This window comes from Nerophis ophidion, linkage group LG09 (assembly GCF_033978795.1).
Source record: "Nerophis ophidion isolate RoL-2023_Sa linkage group LG09, RoL_Noph_v1.0, whole genome shotgun sequence".
In the NCBI taxonomy this organism is placed as follows: Eukaryota; Metazoa; Chordata; class Actinopteri; order Syngnathiformes; family Syngnathidae; genus Nerophis; species Nerophis ophidion.
In genome coordinates, this window is record NC_084619.1 from 62,131,043 (window position 1) to 62,143,592 (window position 12,550).

General features: G+C 39.6%; 1 protein-coding gene across 1 annotated transcript; it reads right to left on the reverse strand.

Moving 5' to 3' along the window:
* Positions 1 to 150: 150 nt before the first annotated feature.
* Positions 151 to 1,041, reverse strand: LOC133559596 (uncharacterized). Its single transcript, XM_061911494.1, has one exon. The coding sequence runs from the start codon at positions 927 to 929 to the stop codon at positions 159 to 161; it is 771 nt and encodes a 256-aa protein (XP_061767478.1). The 5' UTR covers positions 930 to 1,041; the 3' UTR covers positions 151 to 158.
* Positions 1,042 to 12,550: the final 11,509 nt, after the last annotated feature.

Sequence of the window (12,550 nt, forward strand, 5' to 3'; positions counted from 1 at the left end):
GCAACAGAAGGCCGGACATTAATCTTTGGAGGGACTGATCCAAAAAAAAAAGCGGACATTTTGACCACTCTGCTTGGACAATTGCGGTGGTAAGCCATGGACATCCTCCTTCGGTCCAGACTGCGGGCCACGCAAACCACCCCTTCGAGACGGGATCGTCAAGGCTCGTCCAGCGGCACCCGCTCGGACCGGTTCGTGCTGGTTGGACGTGTTCCTTCTTCATGGCGTTTGCGCTTGTGGCAATAGAATAGGGCGCCGACCACTGCCGCCACCACGACCACCAGGAACATGATAACCAGGCCGGCGATCCCTCCCGGTGAGATGTTGTCCTTTTCCTGATAAAAGGGGTTGGCGAAGGGCTCGCTTTTCTTCTGGCTGATGGGGTTTGTCATGAAGCAGGAGAAGCCCTCCACTTCTTGATTGATGACGTCAATGGTGATGTCTTCTGTCTTGACATCTGAGTTGTGCGTCCACTGGAAGGTCACCGGTTCGGCCTCGCCGGTGTCTCCGCCGCAGTGCAGCTTGCATCGGACCGAGTCTTTGGAACACGCCACCGGGGACACATGGATCTGAGGTTTAGGTACTGGACTGATGATCTTGACAATGAAGGCGTTCTGCTGAGAGACCTTGTTTAACTCCAGCGTGAACGTGCCCCTGTCCTGCGCGCGCACACCGGAAATCTTCAGTTCCCCGGTCACCGTATTCAGGGTGGTTCGAGTTGTGAAATTGCCGTAGTAGACGACGTCATGACCGGCGTCCCACTCGGCGACCAGGTCGTTGTTGAGAAGCCACACCACGTTGGTAAGGGGTCCCGACTTGTTAGGTCGTAGATGCAGTTCCCCGCCCTTTTCGAAAAATTGAACCTGGTCAACCGACCAGCAAAGACACAACAACGAGCCCCAAAACGCAAAAAGTACAGTAAACTTCATCTTTTGCCCTCTTTGCACCGAGTTTTTCCCCCCAAAAAATAACACGACGGTCGACGCCCTTTTATCTTAAGAAGCGATCCTAAACCGGAAAAATGGTGTCCGCGTCACTGCCTGATCCAAAATGTTACCCTTCGTCTCCTGCTTTCTTTCAGTAAAATACAGCTGCCAATCATTTCAGACGGGCAAAAAAAAAAACAACACAACAAAATTGTGTTGTATTTTTTTATATCACACACTCGTCCTTGTTTCGTTTATCGAGCGGGTTTTTCCAAGCAGGCGTGGTCGTGGACCCCCTTTTGCACAGACATTTCGAAAACGAAAGTAAATAGATATATCGATATAGATAGTACTGTATTTATTCCTTCAGGAGAGTTCCTAAAGGGAAATTCACATTTTCAGCACAATCTTATTCGAGATCAGACATACACTACAGGGAGACAGAACAGGATCGCCGACTTACGGTGCCCCTTACAAAATAAAAGGTGAGATAAAGGTAAACAAGGGTGGGGGGGCGGTCCGCCCATCCATCCATCCGTTCCCTACCGCTTATTCCCTTTTGGCGCCTATCTCAGCTACATACGGACGGAAGGCAGCGTACACCCTGGACAAGTCGCCATCTCATCGCAGGGACAACACAGATAGACAGACAACATTCACACTCACATTCACACACTAGGGCCAATTTAGTGTTGCCAATCAACCTATCCCCAGGTGCATGTCTTTGGAAGTGGGAGGAAGCCGGAGTACCTGGAGGGAACCCACGCATTCACGAGGAGGACATGCAAACTCCACACAGAAAGATCCCGAGTCTGGATTTGAACCCAGGACTGCAGGAACGCCGTATTGTAAGGCAGACGCACTAACCCCTCTTCCACCGTGAAGCCCTATTTATCTATTTACTTTCGAAAACGAAAGTAAATAGATAGATAGATAGAGATAGTACTTTATGTATTCCTTCAGGAGAGTTCCTTCAGGAAAATTAACCTTTTCCGCACAATCCTATTCAAGATCAGACAAACACTACAGGGAGACAGAGCAGGATCGCTGACGGGTCTGCGGACTTCCGGCGCCCCTTTACAAAATAAAGGTGAGATACAAGTAAACAAGTTGGTGGGGGGAATAAAAGATTAAAATAAAAAAAATCGCTCTAAGCCTGGACCTCTGGAGAGGGGGTCCAGACTGAGGCCAAGGGAAAAAAACAACAACTCATAGCTATAAGTACGTAAGAGGGAAACTTCAAACATCAAAGGACATGAAAGACATTAAAGTAGCGGAGCGGGTCCAACCAGCCACTTCTGCATACAGCTATGCATAAAAGGTAAAAGAAACATATACATAGTGGCCTCTGCGGTGTTCCACGCCATTGTCTGCTGGGGTGGATCGAGTATGGCCAAAGACAGGAGCAGACCCAACAAAGCAACCAACTCTGAAATGAAGTCCACAAAAAAAAAAGATTTTGTCTGGAAAAAAAAACAAAAAACTTTATATTGAATACATTTATGCAGTGGTTCTCAACCTTTTTTCAGTGATGTACCCCCCGTGAACATTTTTTAAATTCAAGTACCCCCTAATCAGAGCAAAGACATTTTGGTTGGAAAAAAAGAGATAAAGAAGTAAAATACAGCACTGTCATCAGTTTCTGATTTATTAAATTGTATAACAGTGCAAAATATTGCTCATTTGTCGTGGTCTTTCTTGAACTATTTGGAAAAAAAGATATAAAAATAACTAAAAAACTTTTTGAAAAATAAACAATGATTCAATTATAAATAAATATTTCTACACATAGAAGTAATCATCAACTTAAAGTGCCCTCTTTGGGGATTGTAATAGAGATCCATCTGGATTCATGAACTTAATTCTAAACATTTCTTCACAAAAAAATAAATCTTTAACATCGATATTTATGGAACATGTCCACAAAAAATCTAGCTGTCAACACTGAACATTGCATTTATTTTCACATTTTATGAACTTACATTCATATTGTGTTGATGTATTTTTCAATAAATATATTAATAAAGGATTTTTGAATTGTTGCTATTTTTAGAATATATTTTAAAAATCTCATGTACTCCTTGGCATACCTTCAAGTACCCCCACTGTGTTAATGTATGAGATGTTGAATGTTTAGACCAGGGGTTACCAACCTTTTTGAAACCAAGAGCTACTTCTTGGGTACTGATTAATACGAAGGGCTACCAGTTTGATACACACTTAAATAAATTGCCAGAAATAGCCAATGTGCTCAATTTACCTTTAACTCTATGTTATTATTAATAATTAATGATATTTGTATATGTGGAAACACTGATCATCTTAATGATTTTTCACAATAAATATATATTTTTGATGACATATTTTAAATAGGTTAAAATCCAATCTGCACTTTGTTAGAATATATAACAAATTGGACCAAGCTATATTTCTAACAAAGACAAATCATTATTTCTTTTTGATTTTCCAGAACAACATTTTTAAAAGAAATTCAAAAGACTTTGAAATAAGATTTAAATTTGATTCTACAGTTTTTTCTAGATTTGCCAGAGTAATTTTTTTGAATTTTAAATAAGTTCTAAGAAATATTTCACAAATATTTTTCGTTGAAAAAACAGAAGCTAAAATGAAGAATTAAATTAAAATGTATTTATTACTCTTTACAATAAAAACATTGATTTAAATTTTCAGGAAAGAAGAGGAAGGAATTTAAAAGGTAAAAAGGTATATGTGTTTAAAAATCCTAAAATCATTTTTAAGGTTGTATTTTTTCTCCAAAATTGTCTTTCTGAAAGTTACAAGAAGCAAAGTAAAAAAAAAAAATGAATTTATTCAAACAAGTGAAGACCGAGTCTCTAAAATATTTTCTTGGATTTTCAAATTCTATTTGAGTTTTGTCTCTCTTAGAATTAAAAATGTCGAGCAAAGCGAGACCAGCTTGCTAGTAAATAAATACAATTTAAAAAAATAGAGGCAGCTCACTGGTAAGTGCTGCTATTTGAGCTATTTTTAGAACGGGCCAGCAGGCGACTCATCTGGTCCTTACGGGCTACCTGGTGCTACCTGGTCACCAAATACACGAGGGTAGTGTAACAAACAGTTCAGGGCCGCCACCATTTCTTTAATGTAAACTTCACACACCTCCTTAATTGATTATTATTATTATTCTTAACCTTTATTTATAAATTTCAACATTTACAAACAGACGAGAAACAATAAATATAAGTACAAAAACAGTACAAAACAGCGCCAGGGGGTTGTGAATTCAAAGTAACTAAAATAGAATGCAAAAAAATATGTATATAATAAACAAAGTGCAAAGCCATAGGCTCACTCATTTTCAGTAAATAACTTAAATATGGAACACAGCATCATCGTTTTCACAGTTTATTTGTTGTTTGAGGTAGAGAGTGTTTTAATGTATGTCAGGGGTGTCAAACTCAAATACAGAGCGGGCCAAAATTTAAAACTGAACGAAGCCGCGGGCCGAGGTTGAACAAATTAATCCTTTAATAGGGACCCAAACAAGTTTTGCATTGAATATTGACCAAGCAAGGCTTATATAACTTTATAGTGACAGGCAAAATCGAGTTTAAAATAATAATAATTAAAAAATATCAATGGCATATCAAATAAAATACAAATACAAATTGAATGCCTCTTTTCGGCGGCGGGTTTGACTTGGGGCGGGGTTTGGTGGTAGCAGGGGTGTATATTGCAGCGTCCCGGAAGAGTTATGGATGCAAGGGGTTCTGGGTATTTGTTCGGTAGTGTTTATGTTGTGTTTATGTTGTGTTACGGTGCGGATGTTCTCCCGAAATGTGTTTGTCATTCTTGTTTGCTGTGGGTTCACTGTGTGGCGTATATTTGTAACAGTGTTAAAGTTGTTTATACGGCCACCCTCAGTGTGACCTGTATGGCTGTTGACCAAGTATGCATTGCATACACGTGTGTGTGTGTATGAGCCGCATATATTATGTGAGTGGGCCGGCACGCTGTTTGTATGGAGGAAAAGCGGACATGGCGACATGTAGAGAACGCCAAAAGCAGTGCTTTTACGGCCCGCCCCAATATTTTTGTCAAGGTGGAAATCGGGAGAAATTCGGGAGTCTCCCGGGAAAATCGGGAGAGTATGAGTATTAGATAGAGATAGTACTTTATTGATTCCTTCAGGAGAGTTCCTTCAGGAAAATTAGTGGTGAATTAGTGGTGAATGCGGTTTTACAGCGGTGTTACAGCGGCGGGCCAGCTCTAATGTTAATTTGATATTGCCTCAAGGGCCAAATTAAATTACACGGCGAGCCAAATTTGGCCCGGGGGCCAGAGTTTGACACCCATGATGTAGAGTTACCGGAGAGTGTTAGGTAAGGAGGAGGAGTTTTGTCCCTCCAGAGTTGCCGTAGGGCTGTGACGTAAGAGGTCAATGAGTGGGGTTGGGGAAGCAGGTGTGTGAATACTCCCAAACAATTTGCCATTGTATTTGATGCCTTTCCAACAGGTGTGATTATGTTTTACAGGGCTTACTCACCTCCTCTTTCTGCTGTAAACATTGTGAATGATCCAATTGACACTCCTGTGGGGAAACTTTGCTTTGATCAGAAAAATCCGCAGCTTATTCCAAAAAGATTCTGTCTGTCTCCTATGTAATTGCCTTCTGGAATAATGTTGTGAATGACATCTGTTGGGTCAAAACGTGGTCCCTTCCTAACAGGTATTTACTTACCAACAAAGTCAAAGAGATATCTTTTAAAATCATTCATCGTTATTAACCTGTAAAGACTGTGATGGTTAGATAGAAGAAGGACATTGATGTTACCTGCACATTATGTAACATGCATTCAGAGACTGTTAACCACTTGTTTTGGACTTGTGAAAACACTCGATCACTATGGCAGGGCATCTGTCGCTTCATCCTGGACAATATTCATGACAAATTTGTGCTTTGTTTTAAAAGATGTGATATTTGGTTGTGACAGTCGCTTGCCATGGTGCGGGTTCATAGGACCATCAAGGAAGGACATCTCGCTTGAGCAGGTTTGACTCGCTTTATTTTTCAACAGAGCTTTGTCTTCAGGTCGGGTCACTTTTCAGCTTCTCCTCTCCACTGCTCGCTCACGGTCCGTTTTTCAGCCGCCGTCTTCGTCGTCGTCGTCCTTGTCTGCTCTTTGTTGCTTTCGCTCCTCGGTCGCTGTTCTCTCCTTTTATACAGCGTGAGGAGAAATGTTAATTGTGTACCGGTGCGCGATCTACACACCTGCACTTGACTGCTGCGTTGCTCCCAGCACGCCCCGCCTCTCCGCTCGGCTGCATTCTGCGCCTCCTCGCCACCATCTTGGGCCGGGCTCCAGCGTGCCCTGCCCCGCTGCTCATTCGCCGGCTCCGCCTCTCCACATTGGTTTTACACTGTATGAACAAAAATTTGAAAAGGAATTTTACCATTGCAAACTCATTATTCTATTGGCTAAGTTTTGTATTCATAATTGTAAGTTTCTCAATACCCAACCTGTCTTTTGTGCCTTTAAAAAAGATTTTGAACTCTACATTAAAACGCTCTCCACCTCTAACGACAAAAAAGCAGTGAAAACGATGATGCTGTGTTCCAAATTTAAGTTATTTACTGAATAGTAGTGAGCCTATGGCTTTGCGCTTAGTTTATTATATATATATATATATATATATATATATATATTTTGTATTCTATTTTTGTTACTTTGAATTTACAACCGCCTGGCGCTGTTTTGTACTGTTTTTGTCAGGTAGAGTTTGTGACGAACCCCAAGATGCAGAGAAGGCGGCAGTCATTGTGCAGGAAAACATAATCTAATCTTTAAAAATGAAAAAAAAAAAACAGGAACCAGGAACAGCCAAACTGGAAACAGGATCCAGAAAACAGGAACTAGCAACAAAAAGACACCACGCTGCAAACAGCTACAGGTTCTAGGACAAGCATTAATGACATTGACAGGTAGTGGTGACAATAATCCAGCACTGATTGGAGGGGAAGGGAGCTTTAAATAGTAACTGGCTGATTGACACCAGGTGTGGCCAGGTGCTAATCAGCCACAGCTAGGGAGACACAGCACTCAGGGAGACAAACAGGAAACGGACAAAATAAGAGCGCTTACAGGAAACAAAGACAAACACAGAGGAAAAACTAAAACATGGCCAAACTGTCAGGGACAAGCCTGACATTTATAATGTTTTATACTGTTGTTGGACTTATTTTGATTATAGTTTCTCAACTGTTTGTAAATGTTGAAATTTATAAATGAAAATTAAAAAAAAAAAAAGGTGTGTGAAGAAAATGATGATGCTGTGTTCCAAATGTAAGTTATTTACTTAAATTGAGTGAGCCAATGGCTTTGCACTTTGTTTATTGTATATATATTGTTTTGTATTTTATTTTTGTTACTTTGAATTTACAACCCCCTGGCGCTGTTTTGTACTTTTTTGTACTGTTTTTGTACTTATTTTGATTATTGTTTCTCGTCTGTTTGTAAATGTTGAAATTTATTAATAAAAAAAAGGTTATTTAAAAAAAAGGTGTGTAAATAAAAAAAATAATAATTTTACCTTTGCAGGCTCATTATTCTATTGGCGAAGTTTTATATTCATAAATGTAAGTTTCTCAATACCCGACCTGTCTTTTGTGCCTTTGAAAAAAGATGTAGAACTACATTAAAACACTCTCTACCTCTTTTAGCTCAAAAAGTAATCAGACAGATAAAAGGTGTCTGCATTGCTGCCTGAGTCAAAATGTTATAATTCATCTCCAGCTTTCTTTCAGTAAAATACAAATGCCAGTTTTTTAAGACAGGCAAAAAAAACAAAAAGTGTTGTGGTGATTTTTACATCACACACTAGTCCTTGTTTCGTTTTTCCAGCCGAGTTTTAAGCAGGCGTGGTCATGTACTCCTTTCCCTCAGAAACTGCGTCGAATGTTCAAAAACGAAACTAAATAAAGTCTAAAAACTAGATGAAACGCCCCACACGTTAAATGCCAAAGGAACACATTTGTAAGTCTCATTATTGTGGTTTTTGTGAATAATAACAATGAAATACAAAAGAGGAATTGTAGATAAGTGAAAGTGGGTGAGTTTAAACGCCACTAGATGGCAGCACGTTCCCACTGTCTATGGTTTTCATAGCGACGCATCTCACGTTACGTCACAATTGACAGCAGTTTTCAAATGTGTGTGAAAATATTCAAGTACAATATTAGGCGTGAGCCGGTATGAGAGTCTGATATTATGGTGACATTAGGCAGAAATGTCACGATGTGGTATTATATAATTAGAATAGAATAGAGTTTTATTGTCATTATTACAGTGAATAGGTTCAAAGAACAATGGAATTGGAGCAGATACCCTAAGGTGCAAACACAATAATATAGTAATATAAATAGCAAAAAAGATTAAAAAAAATAAGATATATATCTATATATTTTTATACATCCACATACATGCATATATCCATACAAATATATATATATACACATATATACATACACATATATACACACACACATATATATACATATATATATATATATACATATATGTATATGTATGTATATATATACAGTATATATATATATATACATATGTATATATATACACGTATGTATATATACATATAAGTATATATATACATATATGTATATATGTACATACATATACATATATACATATATATATATATATATATATATATATATATATATATATATATACACACACACACACACACACACACGTATATATTTTCAGGCCACGTTAAATGATTTGGAGGGTCACTGTAAACGATTGGGCGTGCCACAACAAATTATTTGGAGTCCGGTTTAAATGATTTGGAGGGCCACTTTAAATAGTTAATAGGGTCTGATTAAATGCTCTGCGATGAGGTGGCAACTTGTCCAGGGTGTACGCTGCCTTCCGCCCGATTGTAGCTGAGATAGGCACCAGCGCCCCCCGCGACCCCAAAGGAAATAAACGGTAGAAAATGGATGGATGGATGGATGGATGATTAAATGCTTTGGAGGACCACATTAAATGATATGGAGGGTCACGTTAAATGATTTGGAGGGCCACATAAATGATTTGGATGACCACATTAAATGATTTGGAATGTAAAGGTAAAATGATTTGAAAGGGTCTTAGTAAATGATATGGAGGGTCACTTTAAATGATTTGGAGGGCCACAATAAATGATTTGGAGGGTCACATTAACTGCTTTGGAGGATCACTTTAAATTATTTGGATGGTAAAGTTAAATGATTTGAACGGTCACATTAAATGATATGGAGGGTCATTTTAAATTATTTGAAGGGCAACAATAAATGATTTGGAGGGTCAAATTAAATGATTGGGAGGGTCAAATTAAATGATTTGGAGGGTCAAATTAAATGATTTGGAGGGCCACAATAAATAATTTGGAGGATAGCTTTAAATTATTTGGCGGGTCATCTTAAATAATTTGGAGGGCCACTAAAAACGATTTGGAGGGCCACAATAAATGATTGGGAGGGCTACTTTAAATGACTTGGAGGGTCATGTTAAATGACTTGAAGGGCCACATTAAATGATTTGGAGGGCCAAATGAAATGATTTTGAGAGTCAAATTCAATGATTTTGAGGGCCACATTTGGGCCTAGAGTGGATCAGAAGATGGTGAAAATGTGTATGTAAAATAAAAAATAAAGATGAAATGAAGTGAAGCTGGCGTATGCAAGCGACCTCAAATGGAACGTCATACTTCAGAATCATATTATTCATGTCTTCATCCACATAATAATATATTCATGTATTCATTCATCTAACTATATATTCATTCATGTAATAATATGTTCATATTAAGCCCTTTGAGCTATTTAAATAAACGTTGACTGATTGATTGATTAATTGTTGTGTGCTGATGTCACAACAAGCATGAACAGAATGTGAAGAGGCGTCATCACCATGACGACAGCGGGGACCAGGGGGCGGGGCCATGCCTGTGGCCGGGCAAGAGTACGTTGTTGAGCTCGCTGGCTGACGCCTTACGAGCCGGTGCCCGGCTTTGACAGTCTGGGCTTTTTCAGCTCGATGGCTAGAGGGCTCGCTCGCACTTTCAGTGGGTGGAGTCAGCTTCCAGCCTCCAAAAGGACGCAGGGTGCGAACCGGGCAGGTCACTTTTGTCATGTGGTGAGTGACTTTGTCCAAAGTTGTTTCCAACTTGGAAGGCCTAATTGACGCTCCATGGTAGGTTGTTTTTTCTTAAAGGGCGTGGCCTAGGGAGGGTCACACCTGCTTCATCATGACAATGAAGCGCCACCTTCCTGTCACACCCGGTAATAACAGAAACAACCACAGGTGTTTGGTTGCCGTGGACACGAACACACACACACGCACGCACGCACGCACGCACACACACACACACACACACACACACACACACACACACACACACACACACACACACACACACACACACACACACACACACACACACACACACACACACCAGTTCAGAAGTTTTGTCTCCACACCAGGAAAACCAAACAAGGGATGGATGAAGTTGTTTACACACACATTATGTGTGAGTGTGGACATGACGTACATTATGCATGTGTGTTTACACTCATGTTCTCAGCTGTGTGTGTGTGTGTCTTTACACTTGGGTGAGCCTTCTGTTCAGCGAGCAGTCGCTCTCACTGAGCTGCGTTTTTAGGTCGCAGTGTTCTTTCTGCTGTTCACACACACACACACACACACACACACACACACACACACACACACACACACACACACACACACACACACACACACACACACAGTTACGCAGCTACGTCAGATGCTGTGTGCTATTAGGCACTGAGTTTGGGTGGTTGGGGGTTGGAGGTGTGTGTATGGGCCCATGTGCACGTGCTGCATGTGTGTGTGTGTGTGTGTGTGTTAAGTAGTCCCAAAGCTCTTGTCATGCATATGGACACAAAGCAAAACTGAGTCGGTGTGCATATGTGCGTGCTTGTGTGTGTGTGTGTGTGTGTGTGTGTGTGTGTGTGTGTGTGTGTGTGTGTGTTCAAGCCAGAGAGAGAGAGAGAGAGAGAGAGAGAGAGAGAGAGAGACACGCTGGAGGGCTCAGTCTCCACTGCTGCGTAACATGTCCACTCCTTTTAGTAATGTCATCACACACACACACACACAAACACACACACACACACACACACACACACACACACACACACACTCACGCACACACTCACACACACACGCACACACACATGCACACATGCACACGTACACACGTACACACACATATGCACGCACACACACATGTAGTACATGCATGGCATATTTAGTACATGTATTAAATAAAATATTACTTTAGGATAAGATTAAGACAATCACTTTAAGATAAGATAAGAGTTGGACCATCACTTTAAGATAAGATAAGTGTTGGACCATCACTTTAAGATAAGAGTTGGACCATCACTTTAAGATAAGATAAGAGTTGGTCCATCACTTTAAGATAAGATAAGAGTTGGACCATCCCTTTAAGATAAGAGTTGGACCATCACTTTAAGATAAGATAAGAGTTGGACCATCACTTTAAGATAAGATAAGGGTTGGACCATCCCTTTAAGATAAGAATTGGACCATCACTTTAAGATAAGATAAGAGTTGGACCATCCCTTTAAGATAAGAGTTGGACCGTCACTTTAAGATAAGATAAGAGTTAGACCATCCCTTTAAGATAAGACTTGGACCATCACTTTAAGATAAAATAAGAGTTGGACCATCACTTTAAGATAAGATAAGATAAGAGTTGGATGATCACTTTAAGATTAGATAAGAGTTGGATGATCACTTTAAGATAAGATAAGAGTAGGACCATCCCTTTAAGATAAGAGTTGGACCATCACTTTAAGATAAGAGTTGGAGGATCACTTTAAGATAAGATAAGAGTTGGACCATCCCTTTAAGATAAGATAAGAGTTAGACCATCCCTTTAAGATAAGATAAGAGTTGGACCATCCCTTTAAGATAAGAATTGGACCATCACTTTAAGATAAGATAAGAGTTGGACCATCCCTTTAAGATAAGAGTTGGACTGTCACTTTAAGATAAGATAAGAGTTGGACCATCACTTTAAGATAAGATAAGAGTTAGACCATCCCTTTAAGATAAGAGTTGGACCATCACTTTAAGATCAAATAAGAGTTGGACCATCACTTTAAGATAAGATAAGATAAGAGTTGGATGATCACTTTAAGATAAGATAAGAGTAGGACCATCCCTTTAAGATAAGAGTTGGACCATCACTTTAAGATAAGAGTTGGAGGATCACTTTAAGATAAGATAAGAGTTGGACCATCCCTTTAAGATAAGATAAGCGTTAGACCATCCCTTTAAGATAAGAGTTGGACCATCACTTTAAGATAAGATAAGAGTTGGACCATCACTTTAAGATAAGATAAGAGTTGGACCATCATTTTAAGATAAGATAAGAGTTGGACCATCACTTTAAGATAAGATAAGAGTTGGACCATCACTTTAAGATAAGATAAGAGTTGGACCATCACTTTAAGATAAGATAAGAGTTGGACCATCCCTTTAAAATAAGATAAGAGTTGGACCATCACT

Excerpts from the sequence above, each read along its gene's own strand:
- LOC133559596 (XM_061911494.1), bottom strand. The coding sequence starts at position 929 with ATGAAGTTTACTGTACTTTTTGCGTTTTGGGGCTCGTTGTTGTGTCTT.